This window comes from Hyla sarda, chromosome 3 (genome assembly GCF_029499605.1).
Source record: "Hyla sarda isolate aHylSar1 chromosome 3, aHylSar1.hap1, whole genome shotgun sequence".
Classification (NCBI taxonomy): Eukaryota; Metazoa; Chordata; class Amphibia; order Anura; family Hylidae; genus Hyla; species Hyla sarda.
In genome coordinates this window covers 316,156,527-316,170,856 of record NC_079191.1, presented here as the reverse complement: position 1 = coordinate 316,170,856, position 14,330 = coordinate 316,156,527, and the positions used below count along the sequence as shown (strand labels likewise).

Here is a 14,330-nt window from a genome sequence, read left to right as displayed (position 1 = left end):
CCTCGGCCCATAATAGGCTGAGCGCCATGTGATGCTTCGTTACACCTGGAAGTATGAAGAAGATGGACCGGAGAACCGATCAGCTGTAGTGGCGCTCCGCGAGAACCCAGGAAGGGATGGTTTATTTTCATTTATTTTTCAGTCCGGGCAGGACGGAGCAGGAATACTCTGCACCAGAGTACTCCTTTAAGGGGCTAAAGGGGTTATCCAGGAAAAATTTTTTTTATATATATATCAAATGGCTCCAGAAAGTTAAAACAGATTTATAAATTACTTCTATTAAAAAATCTTCAGTACTTATGAGCTGCTGAAGTTGAGTTGTTCTTTTCTGTCTAAGTGCTCTCTGATGACACCTGTCGCGGAAACTGTCTAGAGTAGAAGCAAATCCCCATAGCAAACCTCTTCTACTCTGTGCAGTTCCCAAGACAAGCAGAGATGTCAGTAGAGAGCACTGTTGTCAGACAGAAAAGAACAACTCAACTTCAGCAGCTGATAATTATTAGAAAGATTAAGATGTCTTCATAGAAGTAATTTACAAATCTGTTTAACTTTCTGCAGCAAGTTGATATATAAAAACATTTTTTTTCCTGGAATACCCCTTTAAGGACAGACATCGCTGGACCCAGAAGAGGAGTATGATTTTTCTTTTCCCTCACATATTTGTTTAATAATCTTTTTTTCGCAAAGGAAGAAAACCTGGACTATATTGGATCAAGTAAGAAGAAACAGTTTTTTCTTATTTAATAAATGTATTTATTAAAAAAAATAATAATAATTTTAAACCATTGTGTGTGCTTTTTTTTTTTACTACTTATTCTTAGCTTAGTAGTGGAGCAATCTAATATACGGAATCCATTACTAAGGGCTGATTCAGGGGGGTGTGCTGAAATAGCCGATAACTTATACCGGAATATCGGTATAAGTTATCGGCTATCGGCCTTAAAGTCCACAGAGTATCGGTATCGGCCCTAAAAAAATCGATATCGGTTGATCCCTAATAGAGACTAATGTCCATGATAAGTGTAATGAAGGCGCAAATGAGCCAGAAAAAATGTCCAATCGAGCAGTTAAGGGAAGTTACAATTTTTAAACATAGAAACTTCCGGGGATTCCAGGAGAAGATGAAAAACAAGGGATGGGGAGTAAACAAAAAAAAAGGGGGGGGGGGAGAAAGGTGAGGTTCCTACAATCAGGAGGGTGCTTGTCAATTTGTCATTGGCCATAATCCAATTTAGTTTGGATCTAACCAGATGGAGAGGACTAGACAGCCTTCCAACTCCTAGCTATTGCAATTTTGGCAGCTAAAAAAATGAGGTAGATAAGTTACTGCTTCACCTTTGGGATATCAGGTATTGGGGCATTTAGTTAAGCCTGTTCCAGGTTCTTCCGGAGATTAACTTCCATTGAAGAAAAAAATCAAGTGGTATATAAAAATGCCTTACTTACGGGCATTCCCACCAGATATGAAACACAGTGCCCCTCTGCTGGCATTTAAGGAAACACAGAGGAGAGGCCAAGGGAAACATCTTGGCAATCCTCATGGGAACGAGGTACCATCTCAGCAACACCTTCCAGATCATCTCCTGCAAGGCGACATGGAGAGTTTAGAGGTAACAGTGGTCATTTGACCCCATTTCCTATGCTCAAAGGAGCAGCCTAGGTCTTTCTCCCATGCTGACATATATGAAAGTTTGTCTTAGAGTCCGTAAAGACCGCCATAGACAGTAGAAATAAATCCTCTGCTCTCCGATGAGTTAATGCAAAGCGACTCATAGCGAGTGCAGCAAGTCACATCAACATCCGTTTTTTAAGGCTAGCTAAAAAATGAGAAATTTGGTGGAACCGATACAGCTCCAAGACCGAAAGACTATAGAATGAACCTGTCCATAAATTCATCTATGCACAGAAAACCCTTATTGGACCACCAGGAGAACACAGAAGGCACCATGAGAATTTTGGATTACGGAAGATCGGGGCAGCCGGGATATAGGCGGATTGCAGAGTGAAGCGAGCTCTAAGACTATCCCATAGTACTAATGATTGCGATAGAGTTGGACAAAGGATAGGGGGTCTATACTTGGAGGGGAGCCACTGGCGAAGTGTAAGGAGACACAGTGGGGTCGCTAGGGTTTCAATGGTGACCCACTTAGGGGCCAACGGCCCTGAGTGAACCTCCATAAGTTGGCCCAGTCTTGCTGTTTGGAAATACTTCTTGAGGTTAGGCACACCCAGGCCTCCCTGAATACGAGGGGAATAGAATTTAACTACCCACCCTTCTACCTCATGCGCCCCACACCAAGCCCAGTAGGTCCCTCTGTAGACGCTCCAAGGCCGGAACAGGAATCGTTAAGGGGAGGGAGTGGAATGCATACAGTAATCTAGGCAAAATAATTGAGGGAAGCTATTCTAATTTTTAATTGCTATAATGTCTCCCACACTGCACACACAGAAAGGGACATCATACTCCGCTTTATATCTATAGCACACTTTCAGAAGCAGCAGCAGCATGGGAAACAATATAGAGCAGCGAGATCTAATACAATAAGCTGGTGCACTCTTTGTGGTCTCTCTGGCTCCCTCCAGTACCTCTCCCTTCTTCTCCTCTCCATAAACGTCTATAGGCAGTATGAGATCTGATCCCTTAGTGATCTGCTATTTCATGTTGTAAAGAGAACATAGAATGTGTGGGCCCAATATCTTGAATACTATGAATACTATGTAGTTTTTCTTCTTTTAAATATCCTCTCCTCCTTTACAATGCTGATTAAGTTTATATATTTAAAAGTTTCTATCACATCCCATCTGTCTTGTCTTTCTTTCAAGCTATACATGGTAAGGTCCTTTAACCTTTCCTGGTAAATTTTATCCTGCAATCCATATACTAGTTGGCAGCTCTTCTCTGAACTCTCGCTAATGTATCTATATCCTTCTGGAGATAGTCTCCAGTACTGTGCACAATACTCCAGGTGATGTCTCACCAGTGCTCTGTACAGCGGCATGAGCACTTCCCTCTTCATACTGCTAATACCTCTCCCTACACATCCAAGCTTTCTGCTAGCTTTTCGTGCTGCTCTATGACATTAATACAATACAGAAATTTAGGTGCACTACTGTGGAGGATGTATACAATGACATTGGCTATCCCTCAACACTGATGTTAAAATTGAGACATTCGCCAGTGTATCCTTATATGAAGGACACACCAGAGCCCACACACCAACGCCAAGGTTTCTCAAATGGCGCGGGACCTAACGCTAACCTACCTGTGCGTAATAAGCAAAAACCAGGGGCCAGTGGGCAATTACAGGAGCACTAGGCCGACATGCAGCCTGCTCCCAGTTCCCTCCAGTGTGACTGAGCACACATACAATGGGAGGAGGGAGAGACAGGCTACAAGCCCCACCCAAGTTGGCTGATATAGGTGCATGGCCTCACAGGTGCAACCTTAATGCTGCTTGGAAAATGTTCAAGGTGCATTAACATATGGAGTATACACACCTCCAAGTATACATTTTTAAACAACAACAAAAAACGTGGTCTCAAATGGCTGGAGGTGCTCAACCCCAAATGCAGTTGTGCATTTATAATGGGGGAGCAGATCCTGCCCTTGTAGTCCGTTGCTAGGGGCGATCCCCAGCATAAAAATGCATACAATGGAGGATGCCTGCAGTGGACTACAAGTGCCACAATAGAATCCTCCACCAGATAAACGGTGTGGATGTGTAACAATTAGAATACTACAATACAGAAATTTAGGTGCACTACTGTGGTAGATGCATACAATGACATCGGCTATCCCTCAACACTGATGTTAAAATTGAGACATTCGCCAGAGTATCCTTATATGAAAGACACACCAGAACCCGCACACCAATGCCAAGGTTTCTCAAGTGGTACGGGACCTAACGCTAACCTACCTGTGCGTAAAAAGCAAAAACCAGGGGCCAGTGGGCAATTACAGCAGCACTAGGCCGACATGCAGCCTGCTCCCAGTTACCTCCAGCGTGACTGAGCACACATACAATGGGAGGAGGGAGAGAGGCTACAAGCCCAACCCAAGTTGGCTGATATAGGTGCAATGGACTACAAGGGCAGGATCTGCTCCCCCAGTATAAATGCACAACTGCATTTGGGGTTGAGCACCTCCAGCCATTTGAGACCACGTTTTTTGTTGTTGTTTAAAAATTTATACTTGGAGGTGTGTAAACTCCATATGTTAATGCGCCTTGAACATTTTCCAGGCAGCATTAAGGTTGCACCTGTGAGGCCATGCACCTATATCAGCCAACTTGGGTGGGGCTTGTAGCCTCTCTCCCTCCTCCCATTGTATGTGTGCTCAGTCACGCTGGAGGTAACTGGGAGCAGGCTGCATGTCGGCCTAGTGCTGCTGTAATTGCCCACTGGCCCCTGGTTTTTGCTTTTCACGCACAGGTAGGTTAGCGTTAGGTCCCGTGCCACTTGAGAAACCTTGGCGTTGGTGTGCGGGCTCTGGTGTGTCCTTCATATAAGAATACACTGGCGAATGTCTCAATTTTAACATCAGCGTTGAGGGATAGCATATGTCATTGTATACATCTACCACAGTAGTGCACCTAAATTTCTGTATTGCACTGTCACTTTAACCCCTTAAGGACCAAGGACGTACCGGTACGTCCTTGGTCCTGCTCTTCCGATATAACGCGGGGTTACACAGTAACCCCGCGTCATATCATGGCGGGCCCGGCGTCATAGTGAAGCCGGGACCCGCCTCTAATAGCGCGCAGCGCCGATCGCGGCGCCGCGCGCTATTAACCCTTTAGCCGCGCGCTCAAAGCTGAGCCGCGCGGCTAAAAGTGAAAGTGAAAGTTCCCGGCTAGCTCAGTCGAGCTGTTCGGGATAGCCGCGGCTAATCGCGGCATCCCGAACAGCTGACAGGACAGCGGGAGGGCCCCTTCCTGCCTCCTCGCTGTCCGATCGCCGAATGACTGCTCAGTGCCTGAGATCCAGGCATGAGCAGTCATCCGGCAGAATCGTTGATCACTGGTTTCTTATGAGAAACCAGTGATCAACATAGAAGATCAGTGTGTGCAGTGTTATAGGTCCCTATGGGACCTATAACACTGCAAAAAAAAAGTGAAAAAAAAAAGTGAATAAAGATCATTTAAGTCCTCCCCTATTAAAAGTTTGAATCACCCCCCTTTTCCAATAAAAAAAAAAACAGTGTAAATAAAAATAAAAATAAACATATGTGGTATCACCGCGTGCGGAAATGTCCGAATTATAAAAATATATCATTAATTAAACCGCTCGGTCAATGGCGTGCGCGCAAAAAAATTCCAAAGTCCAAAATAGTGCATTTTTAAAAATGAATAAAAAGTGATCAATAAGTCCTATCAATGCAAAAATGGTACCGTTAAAAACTTCAGATCACGGCGCAAAAAATGAGCCCTCATACCGCCCCATACACGGAAAAATAAAAAAGTTATAGGGGTCAGAAGATGACAATTTTAAACGTATTAATTTTCCTGCATGTAGTTATGATTTTTTCCAGAAGTCCGACAAAATCAAACCTATATAAGTAGGGTATCATTTTAATCGTATGGACCTACAGAATACATATCAGGTGTCATTTTTACCGAAAAATGTACTACGTAGAAACGGAAGCCCCCAAAAGTTACAAAACAGCGTTTTTTTTTCAATTTTGTCGCACAATGATTTTTTTTCCCGCTTCACCATAGATTTTTGGGCAAAATGACTGAAGTCATTACAAAGTAGAATTGGTGGCGCAAAAAATAAGCCATCATATGGATTTTTAGGTGTAAATTTGAAAGAGTTATGATTTTTTAAAGGCAAGGAGCAAAAAACGAAAATGCAAAAACGGAAAAACCTCCGGTCCTTAAGGGGTTAAGCATTAATAGTGGTAAATTTTCGTCCATACTTGCATAATTTCTTTGAAAATTTTGCACTTTTATCAATTTGAATCTCTCTGCTTATAAGGAAAATAGATATTCCAAATAAATTAAATAAATTATATATTGATTATATATTGATTCACAAATACAATATGTCTACTTTTTGTTGGCATCATAAAGTTGACATGTTTTTACTTTTGGAAGACATCAGGGGGCTTCAAAGTTCAGCATCAATTTTTCAAGTAAATTTCAAAATCGGAATTTTTCAGGGACCAGTTCAGTTTTGAAGTGTATTTGAGGGTCTTTATGTTAGAAATACCCCATCATGAAAACTGCACCCCTCAACTATTCAAAATGATATTCAGAAAGTTTGTTAACCCTTTAGGTGTTTCACAGGAATAGCAGCAAAGTGGAGGCGAAAATTCATTTTTTACACTAACATGTTCTTATAGACCAATATTTTTAATTTTTACAAGGGGTAAAAGGAGAAAAAGCCCCCCAAAAATATGTAACCCAATTTCTCTCGAGTAAGGAAATACCTCATATGTGTATGTTAAGTGTTCGGCGGGCGCACTAGAGGGCTTAGAAGAGAAGCAGCGACAATGGGATTTTGGAGGGCGAATTTTGCTGAAATGGTTTTTGGGGGGCATGTCGCATTTAGGAAGCCCCTATGGTGCCAGAACAGCGAAAAACACCCCACATGGTATACTATTTGGCAAACTACACCCCACAAGGAACATAACAAGGGATACAGTGAGCATTTACACCCCACAGGTGTTTGATGACTTTGCGTTGAAATTGGACGTGAAAATGAAAATTTTTTTTTTTTTACTAAAATGCTGATGTTACCCCAAATTTTTCATTTTCACAAGGGGTAATAGGTGAAAATGTCACCCAAAATTTGAAACCCCATTTCTCTTGAGTAAGGAAATACCACATATGTGGATGTAAAGTGCTCTGTGGGTGCACTAGAGGGCTCAAAAGGGAGGGAGCGACATTGGGCTTTTGGAAAACAAATTTTGCTGAAATGGTTTTTGGGAGGCATGTCTCATTTAGGAAGCCCATATGGTGCCAGAATAGTGAAAAATACCTCACATGGCATACTATTTGGGAAACTACACCCCTCACGGAATGTAATAAGGGGTGCAGTGAGCATTTACACCCCACTGGCATTTGACAGATCTTTGTAACAGTGGGCTGTGCAAATGAAAAATTACATTTTTCATTTTCACAGACCACTGTTCCAAAAATCTGTCAGTCACCTTCGGGGTGTTAAGGCTCACTATACCCCTTATTACATACCGTGAGGGGTGTAGTTTCCAAAATGGGGTCACATGTGGATATTTATTTTTTTGCGTTTATGTCAGAACCGCTGTAACAAGCCGCCACCCCTGTGCAAATCACCAGTTTAGGCCTCAAATGTACAATGTGCGGTCTCACTCCTGAGCCTTGTTGTGCGCCCGCAGAGCATATTACGTGCACATATGGAGTATTTCCGTACTTGGGAGAAATTGTGTTGCAAATTTTGGGGGTCTTTATTTCCTTTTACCTCTTATGAAAATGAAAAGTATGGGGCAACACCAGCATGTTAGTGTAAAAAATAAAAAAAAATTACACCAACATGCTGGTGTAGACCCCAACTTTACCTTTTCATAAGGGGTAAAAGGAGAAAAAGCCCCCCAAAATTTACAGAGATACTTTATGTGTGGCCCTAAACTGTTGCCTTGAAATAAGACAGAGCTCTGGAGTGAGAGAGTGCCATGCGCATTTGAGGCCTAAATTAGGGATTTTTATGGGGGTGTACCCGGATGCAAGTGTTACACTTGCCTCCACCACCAAAAATACTGTACGTTAGTTTTCCCCATACAGGGTGCCTCCAGCTGTTGCAAAACTCCCAACATGCCTGGACAGTCAATGGCTGTCCAGCAATACTGGGAGTTGTTATTTTGCAACAGCTGGAGCCTCAGTTTTGGAAAAACTGATGTAAAAGACATTTAAATTTGTATTGTTGGGGGGGGAGGGGCGGCAACAGTGTAACGGTGTAGTGTATATGTAATGCTTTACTCTTTATTTAGGGTTAGTGTAGTGTAGTGTTTTTAGGGTACATTCACAAGGGCCGGGTTTACAGTGAGTTTCCCACTTCAGTGGAAAATTTGCCGCATCTCAAACTTAAAGCGGGAAGCTTGCTGTAAACCCCCGCCCATGCGAATGTGCCCTGTACATTCACATGGGGGGGGGGGGGCAAAACTACAACTCCCAGCATGCACTGACAGATCATGAATGCCGGAAGTTGTAGTTCTGCAACAGGCACACTGGTTTGGAATTGGAAACACTGGGTTAGGTAACAGACTACAGCAGTGTTTCCGCTCCACTGTCTCTTTCCTAACTCAGTGTTCCCCAACCTATGTGCCTCCAGTTGTTGCAAAACTACAACTCTCAGCATGCATGGTCTGTCAGTACATGCTGGGAGTTATAGTTTTGCAACAGCTTGAGGCACACGGGTTGGGAAACACTGAGTTAGGAAAAAGACAATGTTTCCCAACCAGTGTGCCTCCAGTTGTTGCAATAATACAACTCCCAGCATGCCCAGACAGCCGAAGAGCATGTTTGGAGTTTTAGTTATGCAACAACTGGAGGAGAACAGATTGGAGACCCCTGTATAGTGGTCTCAAAACTGTAGCCCTCCAGATGTTGCAAAACCTCAACTCCAAGAATGCCCAGACTGCCCAGTCATGCTGGGAGTTGTAGTTCGGCAACATCCAAAGGGCCAGATGTTGCCGAACTACAACTTCCAGCATGCCTGGACAGTCTGGGTGTGCTTTGAATTGACATTTGGAGCGCTACAGTTTGGACACCACTGTATAGTGGTCTCCAAACAGTGCCCTTCCAGATGTTGCAAAACTACAACTCCCAGCATGCCTGGACTGTCTGGAAGGACAGTAGTCTCCAAACTATGGTCCTCCAGATGTTGCAAAACTACAACTCCCAGCATGCCCAGACAGCCTTTGAAGTTGTAGTTTTTAAACTCCTAGAAGCAGCAGTGAAGATCACTTTACGGCAACTTTCACTGCTGCATCTGGCACACCGCTGCCTCCTATCAGCCACTGGTCCCTGGTCCCCGCGTGAACCAGCGGTCCCTGACGCATCCACGGCCCCCCGCACATCGCCGCTATCTTCCCCCGCTCTGCCCAAACATCCAGGGGCACGCAGAGCGGGGGAAATAAACTTTCACTCCCTCCCCCACCCTGTAATTCACCAATCAGTCCTGATCGGCCAATTGTAGGGGATAGGAGGAGGAGGCACCCTGCCACCTAGCTCTTATCCTTTAGGATGTCTCTGACAGCTCCGATCATCCCTATTTTCCAGGCTATCGGGTCATCAGAGGCCTGATCAACCCGGAATCGCCGCAAATCGCCGATTGGAATTAATCGGCGACATGGGGGGGGGGGGGGTCTCAGGACAACCCCAGGCATTTGCAAGGGATGCCTGCAGAATGATTTCATTTTTTCCTCATCACCTTCTAAAAAGCATAACGCTTTCAGTTTTGCACATAAAATTCCATATTATGGCTTATTTTTTGAACCACCAATTCTACTTTGCAGTGACATTAGTCATTTTACTAAAAAATCCATGTCGAAAGAGAAAAAAAATTCATTGTGCAACAAAATTGAAGAAAAAATGACATTTTGTGGGCTTCCGTTTCTATGCAATGCATTTTTCGGTAAAAATGACACCTTCTCTTTATTCTGTAGGTCCATACGGTTAAAATGATACCCTACTTATATAGGTTTGATTTTGTCGTACGTCTGAAAAAAATCATAACTACATGCAGGAAAATTTATACGTTAAAAATTTTGATCTTCTGACCCCTATAACTTTTTTATTTTTCCGCGTACGGGCCGTTATGAGGACTCATTTTTTTGTGCCGTGATCTGAAGTTTTTATTGGTATCGATTGGACTTTTTGATCGCTTTTTATGAATTTTTTCACGATATAAAGTACCAAAAATACACTATTTTGGACTTTGGAATTTTTTTGCGCGTACGCCATTGACTGTGCGGTTTAATTAACAATATATTTTTATAATTCGGATATTTCCGCATGCGGCGATACCACATATATTTATTTACACAGTTTTTTTTTATGGGAAAAGGGGGGTGATTATTTTATTAGGGGAGGAGTTAAATGACCTTTATTAACTTTTTAATTTCACTTTATTTATTTTTTTGCAGTGTTATAGCTATAACACTGCGCACACTGATGTTTTACACTGATCCCTGCAAAGTCATAGCTTTGCATTGATCAGTGTTATAGGTGGTCCATTGCTCAATCCTGTATCTCAGGCTTGGAGCAATCACCGGTGAGGGGACCTCCGCTCGCGTGCTAGCTGATCGGTACATCGCGATTTTATCGCGATGGTCCTGATCAGCCCGACTGAGCTGCTGGGAAGCTTTCACTTTCATTTTAGAAGTGGCGATCAACTTTGATCGCCGCATCTGAAGGGTTAATAGCGCGCAGCACAACGATCGGTGCCACACGCTATTAGCCCAGGGTCCCGGGTTATCATTAGCCACCGGGACAGACCCGGTGTGACCCTGCGTTATTTACCGGGACCAGGCACAGGGCGTACAGTTTTTACCAAGCGAATAACTTGCAAGTCCCATTCTTGTGCTTTTATACTTAACCCTTTAATTTTTTTTTATCTATCCAAGATATCACGCTCTCTTCTTAACCACACACCTCGCATCAGGGACAGTTACACATCTATGCATACGTAGAGGTAAGCAAAAAGTTGTGTAAGTGCATTACATTGTAGATCTACTTGTAGGTATACCTGGGCACAATAGCTCATTATACACATATTCATTTTATTTTTATCTAGACCGTCGACACATTGAGGATTATTACCACTATCTGCAGATTACATCAGCATTCAACAATAAAAGTATCTCTATTTTTTTAACCCTTTCAGCGCTGGTATATGATTATTTATTGATTTTATTAGTACTCCGGTACACATCTATGGTAGACAGGGACCAATAGTATATACCCGGCAGCAGTAAGGGTACACAAAATCACAAAACTAGTGCACTTTACACCCACAGACAAGGAAGCACTAAGATCATATATTTATTAATTTATACATATTAAATTTTAGTTGCCAGTGTGCTCATTATTCCTCTAGTTTCCCTAAATCCTTTTCCATGTGGCATATCCCTCCAGGAACATCAACCCTGTTACAAATTTTTGTGTCATTAGCAAGAAGACAAACCTTACCACCAAGACCTTCTGCAATATCCCTGATAAAGATATTGAACAAAATGGGTCCCAGTACCGATCCCTGAGGTACTCCACTGGTAACAAGACCTTGCTCTGAATATACTCCTTTAAAGGGGTATTCCACCCTTATACATCTTATCCCCTATCCAAATCTTATTCCCTAGCCGTCACGCCCCCTCCCATAGACATAAATTCGGCATGATGTCACATCTCCGTCTCGGAAACCCAGCGTTTCTGAGACTGGAGCAGCACCCAGCACACAATGCCGGGTGCTGCATGGAGATCGTGAGGGGTCCAAGCAGCGGGACCCCCGCGATCTTATCCCCTGTCCTTTGGATAGGGGATAAGATGTCTAAGGCCGGAATACGCTTTTAACTACAACCCTCGGTTTTCTGTCCCTCAGCCACTGCCTAATCCATTCAACAATATGGGAGTCCAAGCTCAAAGACTGCAGTTTTCGCCTATGTGGTACAGTGTCAAAAGCCTTACGTAAAGCTAGGTAGGCGATGACTACTGCACCACCACCATCTATAATTTTAGTAACCCAATCAAAAAAATCCATAAGATTATTTTGACATGATCTCCCTGAAGTAAAACCATGTTTCTCATCTTGTAATCCATGGGATATTAGATGTTCCACAATTCTATCCTCTATTAGGCTTTCCATTAATCTCCCCACTATTGATGTCAGACTTACTGGCCTGTATTTGCCAGATTCCTCTCTACTACCTTTTTTTTATGAATGGGGACAACATTTGCTTATTTCCAATCTTATGGGACAACTCCATTGTTACCAGTGATTGGTTAAATAAACCAATTTGGGTGTATCCCATCAGGCCCCTATGACTTATTTGTCTTAACTTTAGACAGTTGACTTAGAATCTCTTCCACTGTAATGACACATGCATCAAAAGATTCATTAGGCCTCCTCCTCCCTTGGTTATTAATCTTCATTGCTCTTATACATTTCCTTATTTGTAAAATGGGCTTCAGTTAGTTTCCAGCATAAATGATGAGTTCAGGAGAAGAAAGCTTACATTTACTTGTACTATTGATTTATGCAAAGTTTGTTGAAACAACAGTCAACAGCATTTTCATTGTGCTGGGTTTTCTTGCTTTTTCTGTGACAGTACAGCACTGTAACTGAGCAAGAACAAATACATATTACATATAAATCTCAAAGTACCTGATATTATTCCAGATTGGTAAATTAAGTTTTGTGAGAAATAATTCCATACCTGCAAACAAATTGTGATAAACCTGATTAAGATAATGCATAAAGAAAAATGCAAACACAGCGACAAAACTAGAAAAACATTTTTACTTTATGTTTACTTATTCACAAACAGTACAGCACTTCCATCACTTTTTGGTGTAGGTTGTATTACCGAAAATGTTCTATCTTCAGAGATACATATAAGAAAGTTATCAAGCCAAAATTCAGCTGCAGTCACTGGACCCAAGTGCACTACCAGTTCTGTAAGTATTTCTTCTCGCTGTTATCAAATAAAAAACACAAGATATTCATACAGAAATACAGGATATAACTTAGGATCAATAGAACAGATGAAATCTCCAGGTTTTCCCTGAAGTTAAACTATTAATTTGCTCCAGGAAGATCCATGTAAGTTAAAACTATAGTAACTTGAGACAACGGAAAACTAATAATATGTTTTAAAGCCCCAAAACATCAACCCAAAAATTTGGAAAAAAAGAGGATTCAGATGTACAGTATAAAGTTCTTACATGTGACAAAAAGAACTGCTGGTCGCTGTATATCATTTTTATGCTAAAGACAGCAGCTTCTTCAGGGTCCTGTAGAGAACACACTAAAAATATAAATGGAGCTTCCCTCACCTGGTGTGTAAAGCAGCAGCTCCTCCCAGCATGCGTAGAGAGCAGGACAGAACGTGTAGTATTACACTGTACTGTAGAAAGGCGCTATTAGTCAGTCAGTGAATGAAATTTAGTAATACATGTGTATTACCAGTAAAACAATCATACTGTTTAGTTGGATCTTTCGACCAATGATCAGACTGATCAGTAGCATCTGTGGAAGCTGCATGTTGAAAGTGGCTTCAATTTCAATGGCCCAGGAAACAACAAATATTGTAACCTGGAGCTAAAGTAACAAATATTTCAAAGTTACTCAACTATCTATGCAGATTATCCCTACATGTGCTTTAAAATAACACACATTTTTGCATTTTGGGGGAATTATTATTGGTCCTTATGTGTATTTGATTTTCTCTGCGTTTAATTGAGATGAAAAACATGTAAAAGTTTTTCTAGATCACTTCTTATGGTGGTGCAGATTTGCAATTATTTCTGTACTTTGCATTGTATTGTTATGAGTTTTTACTACGGTAATTTTGAGCTCAATAAATTTCTGACCAGTGCAAGTATAACCAGGAAAAATCGCTACCAAGTAAGTTTGAGAAATATCACAATGTGAAAAATATGCACCCAAAGCAAGACAAAAAAACAAATGATAAATTGCCCCATTGATTTTATCTTACGGCCACTCACCTCTGCATTAAGAATAAATACTCTGGTATTTGCACATGCCGCCACCAGTTGTTTTTTAGGATGCAAGCTCAAATGTTGAACAGTACCTAATAGCGTTCCAATGACATGGCCACGGGGAAGCAGTCCTGAAAAAGAAATGTTAGTGAGGAAAGTAAAGGCTTCTGTGCAACCACAAGAAATTTCGGCTGGGTAGGTTGACATGTAAAACTAATTACTCAACCCCCCCCCCCCTATAAGTACATTGCTCAGCTATGTCCAGCAGCTCCACAGAGAATGAATGAAGTGGCACTGAGCATGCTTGTCTCACCACTCCATTCAGCTGGAAGAGAAGCAGCAGCATGGAGGACACTAAAAAGCAGTACTAAGAAGTAACCTAGGAATTAGGCACTGAGGTGAGAGATAACACCTACTAGATATTCAGCACCTTTTCTGTGTTTCTCTTTCTCTGCCTAGTTCTCCAGCTGTATATCTCTGCAGATAACTCTTCCCATCCCCTCTCTCCATAGACTTCTACATGCAGTATGTAACTCAATCTCTCAGGTAGCTGAGATGTCTAAAAAATTCTGAAGATATACAAATTATGAGAATATGATAGTGTCCATTAAACCTTAATTATATATTAAATGAAGA

The 14,330-nt window shown here is 41.9% G+C and overlaps 1 protein-coding gene across 7 annotated transcripts in view; it reads right to left on the bottom strand.

The window, feature by feature from the left end:
* WDR27 (WD repeat domain 27) overlaps window positions 1–14,330 on the bottom strand; it is a 421,522-nt gene that overhangs the window by 390,916 nt on the left and 16,276 nt on the right. For all 7 annotated transcript variants that reach the window (XM_056567129.1, XM_056567126.1, XM_056567130.1 and 4 more), the window contains 3 exons: window positions 13,701–13,825; window positions 12,560–12,667; window positions 12,358–12,409 (listed from right to left, as the gene is read on the bottom strand). In XM_056567129.1, coding sequence (XP_056423104.1) covers window positions 12,358–12,409; window positions 12,560–12,667; window positions 13,701–13,825 — 285 coding nt within the window. The remainder of the gene's footprint in view (window positions 1–12,357; window positions 12,410–12,559; window positions 12,668–13,700; window positions 13,826–14,330) is intronic.